This window comes from Phacochoerus africanus, chromosome 12, assembly GCF_016906955.1.
Source record: "Phacochoerus africanus isolate WHEZ1 chromosome 12, ROS_Pafr_v1, whole genome shotgun sequence".
Classification (NCBI taxonomy): domain Eukaryota; kingdom Metazoa; phylum Chordata; class Mammalia; order Artiodactyla; family Suidae; genus Phacochoerus; species Phacochoerus africanus.
In genome coordinates, this window is record NC_062555.1 from 46,346,063 (window position 1) to 46,367,046 (window position 20,984).

The 20,984-nt window shown below is 49.5% G+C and overlaps 1 protein-coding gene across 1 annotated transcript in view; it reads left to right on the forward strand.

Moving 5' to 3' along the window:
* The window catches only part of JCAD (junctional cadherin 5 associated), a 43,364-nt gene extending 22,916 nt beyond the window's left edge, over positions 1-20,448 (forward strand). The window contains exons 3-4 of the mRNA XM_047754828.1: positions 8,442-12,094; positions 18,722-20,448. Coding sequence (XP_047610784.1) covers positions 8,442-12,094; positions 18,722-18,756 — 3,688 coding nt within the window. The 3' untranslated portion in view covers positions 18,757-20,448. The remainder of the gene's footprint in view (positions 1-8,441; positions 12,095-18,721) is intronic.
* The last annotated feature ends 536 nt before the right edge of the window (positions 20,449-20,984 follow it).

Below are 20,984 nucleotides of genomic sequence, written 5' to 3' on the forward strand. Positions count from 1 at the left end.
TGGAGGTTCCCAGGCTAGGGGTCTAATCGGAGCTGTAGCCACCGGCCTATGCCAGAGCCACAGCAACATGGGATCCGAGCCGCATCTGCAACCTACACCACAGCTCACGGCAATGCCAGATTGTTAAGCCACTGAGCAAGGCCAGGGATCGAACCTTCAATCTCATGGTTCCTAGTCGGATTTGTTAACCACTGCGCCACAATGGGATTTTATTACATTTATAGTTGTACAACAATCACCACAACCAAATTTTACAGCGTTTCCATCCCAAACCCTCAGTGCATCCCTCCACCCCCCAAACTGTCTCTTTTGGAAACCGTAAGTTTTTCAAAGTCTGTGAGTCAGTATCTGTTCTGCAAAGAAGTTCATTGTGTCCTTTTTTCAGATTCCACATGTCAGTGATAGCATATGATGCTGGTGTCTCACCATCTGACTGACTTCACTTAGCATGATAATTTCTAGGTCCATCCATGTTGCTGCAAATGCCGTTATTTCTTTCCTTTTAATGGCTGAGTAATACTCCATTGTGAATATGTACCACATCTTCTTTATCCACCCCTCTGTTAACCATTGTTCTTAAGTACAGTAATTTGTTATGATTCATCTTCCAGATCCTTTGTTAAGTGTGTGTATTTTTATTTATTTTTTGCTTTTTAGGGCCATACCCACGGCATATGAAGTTCCCAGGTTAAGGGTTGAGTTGGAGCTGTAGACACTGGCCTGCACCACAGCCACAGCCACGCAGGATCCAAGCCACATCTACGACCTACACCACAGCTCATGGCAATGCCGGATCCTTAACCCACTGAGCGAGGCCAGGGATTGAACCCACATCCTCATGGATACTAGTCGGATTTGTTTCTGCTGCACCACAGTGGAACTCTGTGTGTGTGTGTGTGTGTGTGTGTGTGTGTGTTTAAGTAGCAAAGCAGTAACCTCCTGAAATAGTCTCCCTGGTCCTTTATTTCAACCAAATCTCTGTTATGGTTTGTACTCATTTACAGTGACATGGTGACGAGCAGGTACCTCAGCAGTCTGACCGGATCATTGTGTGTTTCCTTGAAGCTTGCTGTTCTTGCTCAGATTGAACTTGGCGGAAGCGTGGTCTTCATCCATCACGTTCCCAGGACAGCTTTATCTTTTCTGACGGATTTTAATTTATGCTAACCTCTAAACCTTAGTCTTAATCTCCTCTGGACCTTATAATTCCCCTTTCCAAAATTAGCCTTTTTTGTTACCCTGTGCTCAAGGGGTTATTCACTCAGTGTCGTGTATTGAACAAACCCAGGCATGCTGAAAAGCAAAATCGTAGAGGCTTCCAGGCCCAAAAAGGATCAAGAGCAAATTCTGTGGCTCCAGATGGCTGACCCCAACCCAGACACATGTCACACACCTTTCACCAGGCTGATGGCTCTGGGTGATTCTAGAGAGATGCCCCCGTCCCTCTGCCAGTCGAGGAAAGAGCTTCCCCCTCAAGGAGTGGGGTCCTTGAGTGACACATCCTGCCTTTGCGCTCAGATCGCACTCCTGGGTAAAGACACATCGCAAAGAGGGAGGGGTTTCTGGAGAGCGTGACACCAGGGTTCGAAGGTGATGGGCATCTGTGAGCCTGGCAGCCCGGCCCATGGGAAGAAACCTCTGGATCCAGGGCCTCCTGCTCTCTGCAGGCACAAAGATACTTTGGAGGCTGCCCCCAGGGATCAGCCTTGGGATTCTGTTGGTGAAGGAGGGAGGGCCTCTCCTCCTGCCTGTAGGGCAGCAGGCGTAGAGCCAGGCTGTACTGAACCTGGTTGGTGGGTCGCAGGTGGTGCAGCTCCTGAGGGCCTTGGGGAGGATAACCCTGCAGCGGACATAGCCATCCGTGGTCGAAAAGCACAGCAGATACTGCCCTTCTGAATAGGCTTTACCTTTCTTCTTTTTTTTTATTTTATTTTATTTTTTGTCTTTTTGCTATTTCTTGGGCCGCTCCCTCAGCATATGGAGATTCCCAGGCCAGGGGTCCAGTCGGAGCTGTAGCCGCTGGCCTACACCAGAGCCACAGCAACGCGGGTTCCGAGCCGCGTCTGCGACCTATACCACAGCTCACGGCAACGCCGGATCGTCAATCCACTGAGCAAGGGCAGGGACCGCACCCGCAACCTCATGGTTCCTAGTTGGATTCGTTAACCACTGCGCCACGACAGGAACTCCTCTTCTTTTTTTTAATTTTTAAATTTAAAAATTTTATTTTTTAAATTTAATTTTTATTTTACAGTGGAATATAGTTGCTTTACAATGTTGTGTTGGCTTCACGTGTATGGCAAAGGTTCTGTTATACATATGTCCATTTTTTTTCAGATTCTTTTCCCATAAAGGTTACTATAGAATGTTGAGTAGAGTTCCCTGTGCTCTACAGTAGGTCCTTGTTGGTTATTTTATGTACATTAGTGTGTATATGTTAATCCCAAACTCCTAATTTACCCCCCCCCCCCACCTTTCCCCTTTGGTAACCATAAACTTGTTTTTGGAGTCTGTGAGTCTCTTCCTGTTTTGTAAATAAGTTCATTTATGTTATTATTTTAGATTCCACATTTAAGTGATATCGCATGATATTTGTCTTTCTCTGCCTGACTTCCCTAAGTGTCATCATCCCTAGGTCCATCCGTGATGCTGCAAATGGCATTATTTTGTTCTTTTTTTTGGCTGAGTAGTATTCCATTGTATATACATACATATGTACCACATCTTCTTTATCCATTTCTCCGTTGATGGACATTTAGGTTATTTCCATGTCTTGGCTATTGTAAATAAGGCTGCTGTGAACGTAGGGGTGCATGGATCTTTTCGAATTGTGGTTTCCTCCAGGTATATACCCAGGGGCTTTGACTTTCCAAAAAGGACGTTGCATGAACAGAAAGGTCCCCTAATATTTTCATCATCAGCTTTCATACATTTAGCAAATAGATTTGCCTCCTTTCCTTTAGATATATTCATGTTTCAGAGATTTCTCAAACACTGTTTATCAGTTGTTCTGTTGTCATGCTGTCTCTTTTCTGATATGCCAGGGAGCTGCTTGCAAGTGTAGCTTCTGTCTCCTCTGTGACCTGTTCTCCCAGGAATTCTGGAATTCTGCACAAAGACCCTGTTTGTCTCACTGACCTTGGCAACACAGTTTATTTGTGCTATCACCCTCCATTTGGCTTTCCTTATCTTTTTCCCACCCTCTATTAACTTGTTCAGCATGTTTTTGTAAAATGCCCCATTGTTAGCTTTTTTTTTTTTTTAACGTGAATTATTGGTCTCATTTTTTTAAAAAGAAAAATTTGATCTCGGCTTATTTCCTCAAAGATACTAGAAAACATATCCTTGGCTTTAAAGCCATATGAAGTAGCACACATTTTAGCTGCTAACAGACGTCATACACTGAAGCCAGTAAATACTCCCCTTGGTAACTTGTCTGAAGGAGAAATTCACCAGAACTGTCAGCGAGCAGGTCCACTTGTCAGAGCCAGGCTCATAGTATGCACAAACTAGACGTTTGTGAAATAAATGCTTTATAGTTTTCTGTGTCATGTGGACCCTTTTAAAAGAAAATAGATTATTTAAAATTCCCCAGGTGGACCTGTGTTTTCCTTAAATTGGGATTTGGGTGTATTGTGCAAATAGAACAAAATGTACCCAGAGTGCCTAGCTGTTTGATCAGTTACAAATGGCAGCTTTGACAAAGTTAAGGTGATAACGTAACATTTTTGGGTAGATGGGAAAACTGACCCTGTGACTGGTGCAGGCAGCTATGGACTCTTTATAGGCTTGTCCTGTTTATGTCATCCTTTGTTTGTCTCCGACGGTGCTAATGGCACATACGTGGACAAATAGCACCTTGGGGTTTCAGGACCTCTTGGCACTTAACACACCACACATTTACCCTGCGAATGACTGTCTATTGAGAAAAAAAAATGAGTGAAAGACACACAGTGGGGTTCCTCCTGTGAAGCCAGGCACCCCAGGAAGACGTTCACAGATCTGTAAGGAGGGAGAATGGTATGTATTAAGCCATGTAGTGGATGAAGCCTGCGCACCATCAGCTGCAGAACACACTGGGCGCTGCTGAAGGTCAGTTTCTTTGTTGCTTTTGTTGTCATCAAATCCTGTTTTGAAGGCTGACAGAGCCCTCTTTGGGTCAAGTTCTACGAGGGTCCCCATGGAAGCCACAGCACTGGCCTCTGAGACATCTCCCAACCCCGCACCCTCCAGCCGGGCCAGCACCAGCCACCCAGAGCTGCAGAAGCCCACGTCCCTCCCCCAGAGGAGGTCCCTGTGGCTGCCCCTCTGGACGTGATATAGATGGTGAGCTGTGTAAAAGTCCTGCTGGCTTTAAGGTTTTAGACTCTATGTCAAGTCCGAGGGTAAGACTCAAAAAGTGGAGCAATTGTCACAGACCCAGTTAGAGAGAGTGAAATAAAGCGCTTGAAATACATGGCAGATGCCCAGCATCAGAATTTCCTTCTTCCTTTAATCTTTTTTGGCCATGGGGTTCGTGGGCCAGGGATCAGATCCGAGCCAAAGTTGTAACTTACCCTGCAGCAGTGGCAACACCAGTGGCAACACCAGATCCTTTAACCCACTGTGCCCAGCTGGGAATTAAACCTATGTCCTGGCACTGCAGAGACATCACTGATCCATTGCACCACAGTGGGAACTCCAGAATCCCCTTTCTTGCCTCCAGACAGTTTGCCCTGTGTGTGCAGAGTAAATGCAGAAGCGTGTAGGCTGCCCTGTGGCGAAGGCTCTGCCTCCAGTTTATTTCAGACATTCTCTCCTCCTCAACCCATGACTCAGCTTTGCTTAAGTGGCTGCTTAAGGTATTGGAGTGGAGAAGCCAGGATTTGAAGAGCTAACCTCGATTTTTCAGGCAAAGAAGTAATTCCAAAATAATAGTTAATAATAATAATAGATGCTTGCTCTATATTTATTTACTGTCAAGGCTCCTGTAGAACAACCTTTCTTTCTGCTGGTGTGTTGGGAATGGTCCTCCTTCAGCCCAGCCCCCACGGTTGCTTGTCACTAGCAAGGCCTATACCTGCTGTGGCCACGCAGGAGTGGCCCAGAGCCCCTTCCCTTTCCACACCATGCTGATGCTGCCATCCTGTCCTGAACAGTGGTCTATGGTACAGCAATTGTTTGAAGCCACAAAGTGGGGTTTAATGATGCCACAGCACACAGAGAAAAATAAACCTTGCTAGTAATCAAAGAAATGCAAATGAAAACCAGTGAGAATTATCTAATACGGAAAAAAATGGACTGTAAAACCAGAGACTGGAACAGTTCAGCAGGACCAGCCTTTTTTTTTTTTCTTCCAGATTCTTTTTTTCTTTTTAAGTGAAGTATAGTTGACTTACAGTGTCGTGTTCCAAGTTTATAGCATAGTGATTCAGTTATAGATGTATATCCTTTCTCAGATTCTTTTCCATTGTAAGTTATTACAATGTATTGAATATAGTTCCTTGCACTATACAGTAGGTCCTTGTTGGTTATCTGTTTTATGTATAGTAGTGTGTATCTGTTAATCCCAGACACACACTTAACTATCTGTTAATCCTAATTTATCCGCCCTCCCCTTCCCCGTTGGTAACCTTTAGTTTGTTTTCTATGTCTGTGGGTCTGTTTCAGTTTTGTATGTAGATTCATTTGTGGAGCTCCTGTCTGGCTCAGTGGTCAATGAATCTGACTAGCATCCATGAAGACTCAGGTTTGATCCCTGGCCTTGCTCAATGGGTTAGGGATCCAGTGTTGCCGTGAGCTGTGGTGTAGGTGGCAGACATGGCTTGGATCTGTCATTGCCGTGGCTGTGGCGCAGGCCAGCGGCTGCAGCTCTGATTAGACCCCTAGCTTGGGAACCTCCATATGTCATGGGTGTGGCCCTAAAAAGCAAAAAAAAAAAAAAAAAAAGGATCTTTTTTTTTTAGATTCCACATGTAAGCGATATCATATGATATTTGTCTCCACACTCTGGGCGGGAGTGTAAATGGGGCCCGGTTGACCTGAGTCAGATTATACAATAGGGAATCACATGATCCCCTGATCTGCCAATTCCTGTCCGAAGGGTTTATTCTAAATAACCTGAGACATGCTTAGAGTTTGTAAACGACAGCGTCTCTCAAAGTGTTTTCGAGTGCAAGCTGTGTTGATGTCGACAGCAGCATGATGGTTAAAGAAATCATGTACAGGAGTTCCCATTGCAGCTCAGCAGAAATGAACCCTACTAGAACCCATGAGGACTGGGGCTCAATCCCTGGCCTCGTTCAGTGGGTTAAGGATCTGGCGTTGCTGTGGCTGTGGTGTAGGCCGGCAGCTGCAGCTCCAACTCAAGCCCTAGCCTGGGAACTTCCATATACTGTACCTTTGGCCCTTAAAAGAAAAAAAATTTGTGTACACATGGTAAAATACTATTCTTCATGCTTGAGGACCTTTTCATTTCACTGGAAGAAATAAAACATCTAACTCGGCTTTACAGTCCCATTTGTCAGGTTTGAATTCTTTCCCTACCACTTACAAGCTGTGTGCCTGGGTGAGGTCTTCAGCCTCTCTGTGCCTCAGTTTCCTCCTCTGTACAGTGGGACCGACAGCAGTTCCTACCTTGGAGGGGTGCTGGTGAGGCATAAATGAGTTAAGAAAGTGCCGAGTAAGGACCCAGTGTGCTGTCACCACTGTGTAAGTGTCAGTTGTGGTTTGTGCTACTCGAGTCAGGAAATGTTCATGTGAAACCAGATCCCCAGTAGACTAAGCACTAAGATTCTGAAAATCCACGTATACACGCACACACAAGACTGGAAGAAATGTTTCAAAACGACTCTTGGGAGTTTCTGTTGTGGCTCAGCAGGTTACAAATCCAGCTGGTATCCATGAGGATGCGGGTTCAATCCCTGGCCTCTTCTCAGTGGGTAAAGGATCTAGTGTTGCCATGAGCTGTGGTGTAGGTCACAGACAAAGTTTGGACCTGGCATTGCTGTGGCTGTGGTGTAGGCCGGCAGCTGCAACTCTCATTTGACCACTAGCCTAGGAACTCCCATATGCCGCAGGTGTGGCCATAAAAAGCAAAAGAAACCTGTCTCTTGGTAGACCACAAGTGATTTTTTGAGTTTTGTACTTTCCTGTATTTTTTCAAATTTTCAACAAGGCATACATATTACTTTTATAATTTAAAAAACAAACAGTGCTATGACAGTTGAAATCTTTTTTATTCAGCTCCTGGTTAATCAAGATTGTTGAGTGCCCCAAGCTTCCTTCCACCTGATGAGTTTTCTGTGTTATGGTCCTAGTCCCTGCTTATTGTAGGTAATAGCTTTATTTCTGCACAGTTTAGCAGCATTGTTCAGATTCTTCCTTTACTGCTTTAGCGTGGTGATTCTAAACTCTGGAGGGCTGCTAGAACCATTTGTGAAGATTGGGAAATAGACTGGGACCGGGCTGGACTGATTAGATCCAAATACCACTTGGGCCCCAGGCATTGGTATTTTTTAAAGAAGTGCAAGAAAATTCTGGTGTCCAGCCAGGCGGTGGACAGCAGCCTGGAGTTGGCAGGCCTGAGGCTGCCGTCCCTTGCCTGGCAGAGAGCTCTGTCTCTTGGAGCTCTGTCAGTTCCCAAAGTCGGCCTGAGTGGGGTTTCCCATGTCGCCTGAAGACGGGATGTCCTTGAGAGCTTGTTAAATATATGGACACCCGGACCCTAACTCACACCTACTGAGTGTGAACTTTTGGGGCAGAGACTCGGTGATGTGCATGTTTAATGAGCCCACGGAGCACCTCCTACCTTCAGGGAAGTGTGGGGACTCTGCTAGGGCTCAGGGTCCATCTCGGCTGCACCCTGGGGATAGCTGAGGGGGCCTGGAGAAGCATGGTGCCTGGCTGCCCACCTGCCTCTCCCATCCTGAGCAGTAGTGGTTGACACCCACCCACAGTGATGGTCCTCAGGTGGGTGCTGGGACCAGCAGCCCCCTGGGGGATGGGTTCGGGATGCCCCTGCTGAGTCAGCACCCAGGGTGGGACCCATGTCCGAAGTCACCCTGCTGAGTCCTGCACACCCTCTAAGCGAGTTTCTAGACTCCCAAAGACTGCATGTTCTTCTTGCCTGAGTTGGGTGTGGACTCCCGGGCCCAGGACCACCCTCGGGAAGCACTGGCGTCTCAGGCTCTTCCTGTTCCCTGGGTCCCTGGGGCAGTTCAGGGTTCTCAGAGCCCTGGCATCCAGTGACCCCTTGCTGTCACTCCTAGGCCCTGGTGGCAGAACACTTGGCTCCCTTCAGCTGTAATTAGTGGGCCACATTTCCTTTAAAGTCAGTCAATACTATGGGTGGGAGCCTGTTTTTCCCACTGGCTGAAGTCGGGCTTGGAATGCCAGTCACAGAGGCAGAGAGGTCTGTGTGTGTCCTCCCTCTGTGTAATCTTCGTGCCTCTGTCTCGTAGGTTTTATCACCAGCCTGTGCTCGCGTGGTCCTCTCAGCCCCTGACTGGCCGCAGCCACGCCTATTGGAGGAGAAGAGAGCAGGAGGCGGGCCCGAGGGCCGCAGAGGACCTGCCCCTGCACGCGAGGGAGGGTCCATGGGAAGTTGGAGGAAGGACAGAGCACGTGATGAAGAAGGCCACTTGGGAAGAAGAGCTGGGATCGGCGGGTCCTGCCAAGTGGCAGCACCCAAGCCTGGGAAGCTGGAACCAGCCGCGGAAATTGGAGAGGCAGATGTCCGATGGTGTCAGGGAGCAGTTGTTTCAGGACCTGTACCCATTCATGCTCGGAGAACACGTCTTGACGTCCCAGAGCAAAGGGAAATCCCGGTCGTTGCCTCGAGTTCTTTCCCCCGAGAGCCTGAGTTGCATGGAAATTCCCATTCCGTTAAGCGATGGACATTTAGCAGGTGTTCCTAAAGTGCTGCGTCATCCTCCAAAAAGCGCTCATGACTTGGAGGCCACCAGGAACCCCGAGAAGGGCCCCTTCCCCCGGCCCAAGTTTGGGAGACCCCTCAAGCCTACAGCCTATGACTCCCACCAACACTCCAGGCCGGGAGAACAAAACAGCAGCTATGTGGACGGCCAGCAGCCAGACCCCTGTGTTTCTTACTTGACCAGAGCGAGTGACACCAGGCAAGAACTCTGCGGGCCCGACCCTGGCCTGGAGCCCCCGGTATATGTGCCTCCGCCCTCGTACAGGTCACCCCTGCAGCACATGTCAAGCCCTTGCGTGGAGGATGCATCGCCTGGGCTCGAGGGTGGGGGGCGCCGTGTGCAGCAGCATCGCATGGAGAAGGCCACTGCCAGCCATCAGCTCCCCACTGGCTCCCCAGTGGCCGGGAGTGAGTGTAGTGCTAGCCCCCGCTCGCCACAAGGACTCCCCCAGCAGCTCCACCCCAGCATTGCTTATGACGGCTCCATTGTCTACATTCCTTTTGACGACCCACGGATACGACATCTTAAACTGGCCCGACCCCAGGGGTTCTGGGAAGAGATGAAGCTGGACAGTCAGCCTTGCAGGTCTGGTCCTGTCCCTGCCCCAGAGCCAGAGCATGGAAGTGGGCAACGTGGGGGTGCCATCAGGAGCCCTCAGGGCCTGCTGGGCCCATCAGGGAAGGAGAGGGGCCCTGCCCCTGCAGACCCCAGCCCCCCATGGCTGTGGGGCCAGCTCCCTAGGGATGGAGAAAATGGTGGCCTTCCCGACCCAAGGGACCACTGTATTGTCACACACAGACAGTGGCCTGACACAAGGGGACACGCAGAAAGCCGTGCAGCCTCCACAAGCCCCCAAAGCGAGAGTGCCTGTGAAACTCACACCCAGCTCAGAAAATTCGAAACTGGGGTGCAGACCAAGAAAAGTTCAAAGAAAAAACTGAGTGAGACGATATTTTGTTTGGTCTCCATCCCAGTTAAATCAGAATCACAGCTGCCAGACACAGATACAAACAACAATGACTTAAAACAGGGCACAGATAAAAAGAATGGGCCGGATAAGAACGCGGCTTTGCAAGCGCACAGCCTGCTGAGCTTGCCTTCCACCGACCTAGAGCTGCAGACGCTCCCAGGAAGCCAGGCCGGGAGAATGGGGCTCCTGAAACCAGACCCGGGAGGACCAGGAGGAGACAAGCACACAAATGGCCTCAGGTTCACTCACCCTGCAAAACACAGCGAGCTCCCCCCATGTCCTGGCTGGTGGCCCGGGCAGCAGTACAGAGACCAGCAGACACAAACCAGCTTCACTGAAGAACCCCAGAGCCCACAGCCCCTCCCCGAGGGGAATGTAGCAGGGTCCCCCCACGCCCCGCTGACTCCAGGATGCTTGGACCCTGCCCCCCGAGAAGTTCAGATGCACATGGCCTTGGCGTCCAGTGACCAGAACCAGAGGCCTGGGGCTCATCCCATGAAAGGTCAGGAGTCCCTCAGCCCATCAAGCAGCAGTGCTTTCTCAAGGTCTTCCTCAGCCATAAACCCGGCCCCCGTGCCAAGGGCCGGCCTGGGCCAGCTGTGCATGGACAGCCCTGTGCGCGGAGCCAGCCCCGTGCCCAGGGGCGAGGTGGTCAAGGGGGAGACCACGGGCCCCTGCAACAGCAAACAGCTGTTTGGGCAGTTCCTCCTGAAGCCTGTGAGCCGCCGACCCTGGGACTTGATCAGCCAGTTGGAAAGTTTTAACAAGGAGCTTCAAGAGGAGGAAGAGAGCAGTCCTGGAAGTGATGGCAGCAGTGAGGGCAGCGACAGTGAGCTGCCCGGGGAGGCCCCAGCTGGCCCCACACCCAAGCGTCCGGGCTTCCTGGAGGACAGAGTGGAGGAGGCGCCAAGGAGGCCAGTGCCCGAGGCCCCTGGATTCAGGTCAGGGAGAGTCAAAAGTAAGTCTGAGAGCTGGAGTGAGGAGCTGAAGCCTCTCTCTCCCTGCCCCGTGTGGGCAGAAGACCATGCAGGTGCTGCCTGGCTGTCCCCACGTGGAAGTGTGATTTCCGAGCAGGGGGCCTTGGGGGTCCAGGATGGAGTGACCGAGCCAGCAGTCAACCTGAGGCCTGGGAAACCACTGATGTCTTCTGGGCTAAGTGAGGCACGACCAGTGCCCCGACATGACCCAGCTGCACCCAGGGAGCCCCCACAGAGTCAGGAGCTCCCAGATGGCCCAAGTGCTGTGCAGTCAAGTGGAGCCAGCCCTCCAGAGGCCAGCTCTGGGGAGCAGGGGAGTACCGGGGTACCCCCCTTTCTTGCCAGCAAGCCCCGAGGCCTGTCGGCGCCAGACTTGCGGTCCGTGGGGCTGACGCTGGCGCAGGAGCAGCGCGCCAGTGAACCAGCGGGGCCTCCCACTGGAGCCACTGCAGTAGAAATCCCCCTAGGCGAGTCCCTCCAAGCCAGGGCTGCCAGGATCCTGGGCATCGAGGTGGCTGTGGAGTCCCTGCTGCCGGGCACCAGGAGGACAGGGCTGAGCCAGCACCCAGAGCCTGGTGGGGGCGCCTGCCGGCCCGAGTCCCCTGGGCAAGAGTCAGGGTCCGGCCCAGCACAGCCAGATGACCTCACCTCACCCGCTGACGCTTTCTATGGCAGGAGGAAGTGCGGCTGGACCAAAAGCCCTCTGTTTGTAGGCGAAAGGGACAGTGCCTGGCAGGCTCCCCAGGCCTCCGAGCCCTCGGGCATGAGTGGCCCCAGCAAAGCCCCTGAGCCTCAGCCCAGCCCCCTGGAGTCACAGCCCTTCCATCACAGGGACGTGGAGACAAAGCCGCCATTCAGGTCCACCTTGTTCCATTTCATAGAAAGGACCCCCAGTGTAGCAGCCTCAGAAAAGAGGCTCCGAAGCACCTCCAAAGTGATTGAAAGTTTACAGGAGAAACTGGCTTCCCCGCCCAGGAGGGCAGACCCCGACCGCCTGCTGAGGATGAAGGAGGTGAGCTCCGTGTCCAGGCTGAGGCTCCTGACCTCTCGGGGCGTGGACTCTGCAGAGGAGGCCGAGGAGCCGAAGGCTGAGAGGGGCCCTGGGGCGCGGCTGGGCTGCTTGGCAGGCACAGGCTACAAGCTCTCTGACCCTAAGGGCGCCCTCTCTCTGGAAGAGGGCCATCTGGCAGCAGGAAGGGAGGAGAACGGCGGCCAGGACTTCTGGTGTCCAGGTGAGGAATTGGGCAGATGGATGGGCCCTGGGCATTCTTCTGATGCCCTGAAAGCATAAAAATGCCAGGTTGGTGGCTGGTGAAACCTACAGGTTCAGAAAAGAAAAGGTCGACCCTTTGAAGTTCGGTGCTAAAAAGCTTCTTCATTTTACCAAGAATTATTCAGAAGCTTCTCTTACAAAGCTAAGGTCTTGCAGGGGTTTTTGTTTTTAACTTGGGTTTTTTTGGCCACTCTACAGCATATGGAAGTTGCCAGGCCAGGGATCAAATCCAAGCTGCATCGGAGACCTTTACCATAGCTGTGATAAGGCTGGATCCTTAATCCACTGTGCTGGGTGGGGGATCGAACCTGCACCACCACAGAAACAATGCCAGATCCTTTATCCACTGCACCACAACGAGAACTCCCTCTTGTAGTATGTTTTAAATTTTGTAGAAATGATGTAAGCAATTAGATGGAACTCTATGTAAACAGCCCTGGGGTCCCGTACTGGGAAGAGGTACATCAGTGCAATATGTTCCAGCTTTGCTGCAGCCCCTTGATCAATCTCATAGGAGACCAGAGCAATTGTACTGTATGCTCCCTTCCCAGGTAGTAAGCGTTCACCCAAAGAACCGACAGTACTCCACTAACCTCACGAGAAAAGACACCAGGTTGATTAAAATAACTACCTACCCCAGGATACCTCTTAATGTTTTTTCACTTTTCAGAATCCTTTGTCCCTCATTTTTGTCTGCTTTCACCTCCATCCCGTTTATGAGATTTGAGAGGTTTAGTAGACAGAATGAACAATTTGCACTTTCTCAGCTCCTAGCCCTAAAAGTTCACCAGCCAAAGCCATTTCTTTGTTTTGTTTTGTTTTGCTTTGCTTTGCTTTTTAGGGCCACACCTGCAACATATGGAAGGTCCCAGGTTGGGGTTGAACCAGAGCTGCAGTTGCCAGCCTACACCACAAGCCACAGCAATGCCAGATCTGAGCCGAGTCTGCAACCTACACCACTGCTCACGGCAACACTGGATCCTTAACCCACTGAGCGAGGCCAGGGATTGAACCCTCACCCTCATGGATACTAGTAGTGTTTGTTTCTGCTGAGCCACACTGGGAACTCCCCACTGCTGTTTCTTACAGCCCCTGAGCTTTGATTGCGAAGTCCCAGGGCAGCCGGTTCAGGCAACGGCGCCCTGCTGGCCCGTGCCCACCCCACCCCCGCATCCTCTCACCTTCACTCGTCTTCAGCGCTGCCTTCAATGAAGGCGGATTCCCGAGACAGTGATTTTTCCAAACACCACTTCACGTCTCGGCTCTGACACAAACAGGCGACAGAGCTCTCGCCACCTCTGGTTCAGGCGCTGGGGATTATCAGTTATATGTCCTGGAAACGATTGGAAGAGATGCGGGTACACATCAGAAGGTCCGAGTTACAGGTGAGGCAGGGGCGGTGGGGGGAACCTTTTTACTTTTTGTTTTTCAATTTAAAAAAAATTTTTTTTGTCTTTTTGTCCTTTTTAGGGCCGCACTCAGGGCATATAGAGGTTCCCAGGCTAAGGATCAAATTGGAGCTGTAGCTGCCGGCCTACACCACAGCCATAGCAACGCCAGATCCAAGCCGCATCTGCAACCTACACCACAGCTCACGGCAACACCAGATCCTTAACCCACTGAGCGAGGCCAGGGATAGAACCCAAAACCTCACGGTTACTAGTTGGATTCGTTAACCACTGCGCCACGATGGGAGCTCGAACTTTTTGTTTTTATGGCCACATTTATGGCATGTGGAAATACCAGAGCCAGGGATTGAATCCCAGCCGCAGCTGCAACAGAACCGGATCCTTTAACCCACTGCACCAGGCCAGGGGTCAAACCTGTGCCTCCATAGCAACCTGAGGCACAGCAGTCAGGTTCTTAACCCGCTGCGCCACAGCAGGAACTTGGGGGGATCTTTTTGCCAGCAGGAGGAAACTGCGTCCCTTGTTGAGTGTTCCAGTGCTGCCCCGGACCCCAGACCCAACCAGCCCTGCCGCTCTGCTTCCTAGTTTGAAATCCAAGGGTTTAAAAGTAGATGGAAAAGATCACTTGTTTCAGCTGGAAGAATCCACAAAAATTTGTTGAACAACAACAACAAAAATCTGCTTGACACTCTTTAAGTTTTCCCCTGAATGCAGAGTGATTCTTGGGAACCAGTGTTGCTGCATCCCTGATGCAGAATACGTGATTGAAAGAACCCATTTGTCAGGGCCCTCCTGGACCATCTGAGTTGATAGAGCTGGTCTTTGCTGAGGAAGAGAATCCTAGAAAGCTGGAAGCTTCGTCATGACAGTCAAAAAGTGCTACATGGCCCATTTGTTGGGCCGTTGGAATTTACCAGGCTGCAGCATGAAGCCTCCCCTCCCCCGACCCCCGAAATGCTCCCTGGCTGGTTAAAGAGACGTAGGCAACATAGACTTTTAAAGTGAGTTTCCTTACCTATAAAATCAGGATGATATTGTCATTCCTCCTGAGAATTGTAAGGATTTGAAAATAAGACACATCCTGTTATGATAAAGACACCAGTTTGTAAAAGTTCCTATGCCTCCGTCCGTGACCACGTGTTTCCAGGACTGTCTATTACATGAAACCTCTAGTTCACTTAAGCACTCCCTCAATTCCTAGCCTGACCATTTGGCTCGTGGATGGGGTCAGATAATTATCTGAAAACACCTAGTTGATTAAAATCCACCAAATGTCAATTTTTTTTTTGTCTTTTTGTCTTTTGTTGTAGTTGTTGTTGTTGCTGTTGCTATTTCTTGGGCCGCTCCCGCGGCATATGGAGGTTCCCAGGCTAGGGGTCGAATCGGAGCTGTAGCCGCCGGCCTACGCCAGAGCCACAGCAACGCTGGATCCGAGCTGCGTCTGCGACCTACACCACAGCTCACGGCAACGCCAGATCGTTAACCCACTGAGCAGGGGCAGGGACCGAACCCGCAACCTCATGGTTCCTAGTCGGATTCGGTAACCACTGCGCCACGACGGGAACTCCAAATGTCAATTTTTAAGAAAATTTTTTTTATTAAAGTATAGTTGATTTACAACGTTGTATCAATTTCTGCTGAAGCAGATTAACCCAATCACACACGTATATACACACCTAATGTCAGCTTTAATTTTAGCCAGCCATTAAAAACAGCTCCCGGGAGTTCCCGTCGTGGCGCAGTGGTTACCGAATCCGACTAGGAACCATGAGGTTGCGGGTTCGGTCCCTGCCCTTGCTCAGTGGGTTAACGATCCGGCGTTGCCGTGAGCTGTGGTGTAGGTCGCAGACGCGGCTCGGATCCAGCGTTGCTGTAGCTCTGGCGTAGGCTGGTGGCTGCAGCTCCGATTCGACCCCTAGCCTGGGAACCTCCATATGCCTCGGGAGCAGTCTGAGAAATAGCAAAAAGACAAAAAAAAAAACAAACTTCCGTTACTTCACATTTTTTTTTAAACCATAGCTTCTAACACTTTGAAATTTTAATTACTCTTTGCCTCTCTGTCTGGTACACACAATAAAATGACCAAAACCCTGGAGCTCCTATAGTGGCTCAGTGGTTAGTGAACCCAACTAGCATCCATGAGGATGTAGGTTTGATCCCTGGCCTTGCTCAGTGGGTTAAGGATCCAGTGTTGCCGTGAGCTGTGGTGTAGGTCGCAGAGTCAGCTTGGACCTGGCATTGCTGTGGCTGTGGCGTAGGCTGGCAGCTGCAGCTCTGATTAGACCTGCAGCCTGGGAACCTCCATATGCAGAGGGTGAGGGCCTAAAAAGACAAAAACAAAAAACAAAAACCAAAATCCTGAAGGCAGAGAGTGCCTCGAGGTGACAGCTCCCCAGGCTTCCTTAGGTGGCCGCATAAGAGGACACCATAGGGACAAGGTCTTACACATGCAGTGGCTCAGAAGACCCTCAGTCAGTCTTTCATGTGATGGTCACCAGACCTCAATATCCAAGGCCAGTCCTTCTGAGAGTTCTTCCATAGAGGTAGCAAAACGTTTGACCTCTGTTAACCTTCTCACTCATTGTTTCTTCACAAATTACAATATAGCCCAGTAGCTCGTAAGCTTTTGGCTTTTTCCTTTCAGCATATTTTAATCATTTTTAACACAAGAGTTGTCAGCTCCATCCGCCCCCACCCCCGACCCCTGCACCTGTTGTCCCAGGGTGCCGGACCCACTTCACTGCTCCAGAATTCACAGACCACTCGAACCTTGGACTTTGTTCTGAAATTTTAAAACAAGGTCATAGGAGTTCCCGCTGTGGCACAGCAGGTTAAGGACCCGATATTTTCTCTGTGAGGACATGGGTTTGATCCCTGACCTCGCTCAGTGGCTTAAGGATCTGGCATTGCTGTGACTGTGGTGCAGGCCAGCAGCTACAGCTCCAATTTGACTGCTGGTCTGGGAACTTCCATATGCCACAAGTGTGGCCCTAAAAATGAAAAAAAAAAAAAAAACCCTAAGACTTCTCAGTAACTTTCATATTGATTCCCTGTTAAAATGATAATATTTTAGATACATTTGGTGAAATAAAATTCATCAAAATTAATTTCACCTGTTAACTTTTGCTCGATTTGTCATGGCTCCCTTCAATTTTAAACTAACAGAATGTGGCTGACATCATATTTTTACTGGACCTAGACCACCCCCCAACCCCATATCTCCCTGGGATCTGAAGAGGGTGCCCCTGATTGTACAGAATTCTCTCCCCAGCTCCCTGTCTTGGGCCCTTAGCATCAGCATCCGTGTCAGGCGGGCCCGTTCTGTGCAGGTGTCTCTGTACCTGCCTTCATGTGGGTCCTGGGTGCCCAGTGTCTGTCCCCCAAGGCTTAATAGGCGCTCAGTCTCCTCCAGGCCGCTCCCCAGTCGACAGCGTGCCCTTTCCATAGATCCTCCTTCTCGGCCCAGAGAAGGCCATTTCTGCTCACAGGAGGTCCCTCAGAATCTGCACAGGCTGGCCTGATGGAGCACAGAGTTGTCACCCCAGGATGACACCCTGGGTCATCACAGCGGGTGGTGGTAAGTGTAGCCAACGCCGCCTGCTTTTATCCAGGTGGGCAATTGGTGCACTAAATGTCTTAGGAGGAGGAGAGCCTGTCCCAGCTGGTGTAGGACGTCTGGCAGAGCACAACACGCATTGCCTTGGTTGTCACCTGTGTGGCAGCCTGTCATACATGCATTGTGGGGATTCAAGGCGGGGAGGGTGCAGTAAAAAGTTTTGTTGCCAGGGAACTGGGACTCTGTGTGGCCTTCAGAATGTACCACCATCCACGAGGCTTTGAGAAGACATGGTTCTGGAATAGTTTTTTTTCTTCTTTTTCTTTTTTTAAGGCCACACCTGCGACGTATGGAAGTTCCCAGGCTAGAGGTCCAGTCAGAGCTGCAGCTGCCGCCCTACAGCACAAGCACAGCAATGCCAGATCCGAGCTGCCTCTGTGATCTATGCTACAGCTTGTGACAACGCCAGATCCTTAACCCACTGAGTGAGGCCAGGGATCGAACCCACATCCTCATGGATATTAGCCAGGTTCTTAACCCCTGAGCCACAACAGAAACTCCCGAGGCAGAAAATTCTGACCATAGGAGGCACACATGCCAGAGGCCCCTGACTCCTGAGGTGGCCAGATTCAGCCACAGCCCTAGTGACAGTCTAGGGACCATTGCTCTTTTGCATGGTGTCCTGATTTGGAAACACTGGCCATCTGGGTCCAGTGTCAGGGCTATAGTATGGGTCAGTGTGGCAGCCCAGACCCACACACAGCTGCATGCTGAAAGCCTGCAGCTCTGGGCCCCCTGGCCGCGGGGTCAGAAACAGGAGGGCTCTGGTTGCCAACCCAGCGCTGGGTGTCTCAGGGTCCTCCCGCCCTTCTGGGACATCGCTGCTCTGAGGGATGCACCTTCTATAGCCAGCTTTCCTTAGAACTGCAACTGACTCTCTCACACACACAATACCTCCTTTAGCATCAGCCAAATGCGTCACTGCTGGTTTACAAGAGTTGCCTTTAAAGTTAATTATGTTCCGCTAGGAACAACAGGAAGGGACTATCAAGATACTAAACAGCTCACACTTTTCCATCTGTGATTAGGTAATGGCCATGCATGTCCCTTTAAAACAGCCTCTTGGAATTCCCGTCCTGGCTCAGCATTAACGAACCTGACTAGTATCCGAGAGGATGCAGGTTCGATCCCTGGCCTCAATCAGTGGGTTAAAGATCCAGTGTTGCTGCAAGCTCCGATGTAGGTCACAGAGGTGGCTTGGACCTGTGCTTGCTGTGAGCTGTGGTGTAGATCGCAGACGCAGCTCGGATCCCGTGTTGCTGTAGCTGTGGTGTAGGCTGGCAGCTGCAGCTCCAATTTGACCCCTAGCCTGGTAACTTCCATATGCCTTGGGTGTGGCCCTAAAAAGATTAAATAAATAAATACATAAGTAAAAATAGCTTCTTAACCATAGCTTTTCACTCTTCAGTGAAAATTAGATAGATGGAAATGTCTGAAAATGAACATCTCTATGTTCATGGACTTTGTTCCCTATGCATATTTATTTCTTGTCTGAGGATTCAACGGAAAACAGACCAGCTGAATGTACTGCTCATTCTCTGCCTTGCTTTCTTTTTTGCAGATTCGTATGACCCTAGCAGAGTGGAGAGGGTGTGATAAGCTGCCGGTGAAGTGGGGAGGCTGCTGTGGTCTGCCGATGGAGTTACCGCTGAGCTGGCCCCTGGGCCCCACTTGCCCAGGAAGAGGCTGGGAATGGGGCTGTGACATCCTTTCTCACTGCCACCAGGAAACTCATCAGCCCTCGCAGACTCCCTCTCTGGAAATAAAAGCCGTAGTTCATTGACCCCCCCCTCTGTTTTTCTAGCACAAAGAGTTAATACCTGTATATAGATAGACAAGAGTCACAGAGCTTCTCTTTACTCATGGTTTGGGCCCAGCTGGTAAACGTTGATCTGGCTGTGATGATATAGTAAGTGATGCTGAAAGGACCGTGAATGTCAGAAATTACCCTCCGGGTCCCCGTGGCCTGTGGCCCCCAGTCGTGTTCAGGAGTTTGGGGTGTAGGCCATGGCTCAGTGTTTTAGCACCTTGAGTCTCGGGGGAAATGTGAATGCTTATATCTGATCCATTTCTAATCCGTTTGGCCTTCTGCTGCTTGAAGTCACTTTACTTAGGTGTAACTCGCCATCTGAGAATAAAAGCAGCTGCTTTTGAGTTCCTGAAAGATGAAACACTTGTACTATAATGTACTAAGAGTATTATTTATCTGGCAGTGAAATACTATGAGCATTTGCAAATATGCCATTGTCTGCTTTGCACTCAGTATTATCTATTTTTATTTCCTATATGGATGTCTAGAAATTCTTTATATGAAAAATAATTGCTGGTTTAAAATAGACCATTTTAACAAAGTAACTATATTTCTTTTTACAAAAATGCTATTTTTCTATGATGTAAACAATTGTTGGGTGGCAGATTTTTAAGGAAGTTTATAGTATTTAAGAGTCTGTATCCCTTTGTGTAAGAGGAACCCAGAGAGGGTTCACATCTGCTTTAAAGCACACACCCCTTCCCTGTTCATGACTCAGCTACTTTTATTTTATCTTAGAAAGAGATGTCAGTATAGTCATTTTTCAGGGTTAATAAAATTAACTTCTTTTCACCAAGATTTTCTTTTTACAAATGTAGCTGTAAGGTTATATTGGAAAATAACCCTCTCAAAACCAGCCAACATCCTTACGACAAATTTTTGCTGCCATATCCACTAGAATAACCAAAAAACCCATAATTTCCTCTTTGTACGTCCATGGGGGTCTGCCCTGAGACCATACCCTTCTCCCTGTCCCTTTTAAAGAGATACGTATTTTTATCTAGAATGATCCTTAATTAGTGTCTGTATATTTTTAAAAAGCACTAGAGACATTGTATTATGCCATTACAAGAAGTATTATGAGGCCTGTGTATTCTACTGTTTACTATTGCATTAACCTGCACAAAGTTTATGCATTTTCTTATGCATTTATCCCTTCTTTCTAAGTAAGTCGTTCTTATGAGCTAACATTTCCTAAATGTTTTCTTGTTTTCTTCCTCCCTCAATCCCCCCTTCTTTTCCTCTCCCTTTTTTCCCCTTTTCTCTCTCTCTCTCTCTCTCTCTCTCTCTCTCTCTCTCAGAAGCCACCTAATCTATTTTTTAGCATTTCAGATGCCTAAAATGTGAACTGTTGGGTGGTCTGCAGTTTGGCCCTAAGACGACTCTGGGCTTTCATGGCCTGTTTTTATCTGTACCATATGATCTTATTTCATCAGAACTTCATGTATTTGGATGGTAATAAACACCACGGAATCTAAGCAGTTCTGAAAAGTCTTTTTGAAAACACTTCCCTGCAGCCTTGGTTCTTACCTGTTACAAAGAGGCACTCCTCTGCAGCTTTTGGCTTCTGGGAAGTTTAGAGGATCACCCGCTTTTTACCACACCCTGCGATGGGCCAGCTCCCTGCCAGGAATGGCTGACACAGTTTTTCCCAGGAAAAATGTAGTGGGAGGAGGTCACTTTCTCTGTTGTGGTTGGTGAATCACCGGCATTGTCTGGTGGAACCAAGGGAGGGCGGCTGGTTGGGGGGGGTGTCTCTGGAGGGGCTGTGCCTCCCTCTTTAAGTACCAATGAAAGCAGGTATATCTATGTATACAGATAGTCACATGCTTATGTCATATATGTACACACAGATGAACTGTTCTGACTTCCTCTTATATTTTGTTGATCCCATCTACAATTTTTTTTTAGTCAAAAGAATTTAATTACAGTTAGGAGTTCTCCGGTGGCTCAGCAGGTTAAGGCTCTGGCATTGTCACTGTAGCAGCTATCGACTGACCTGGCATTGTCAGTT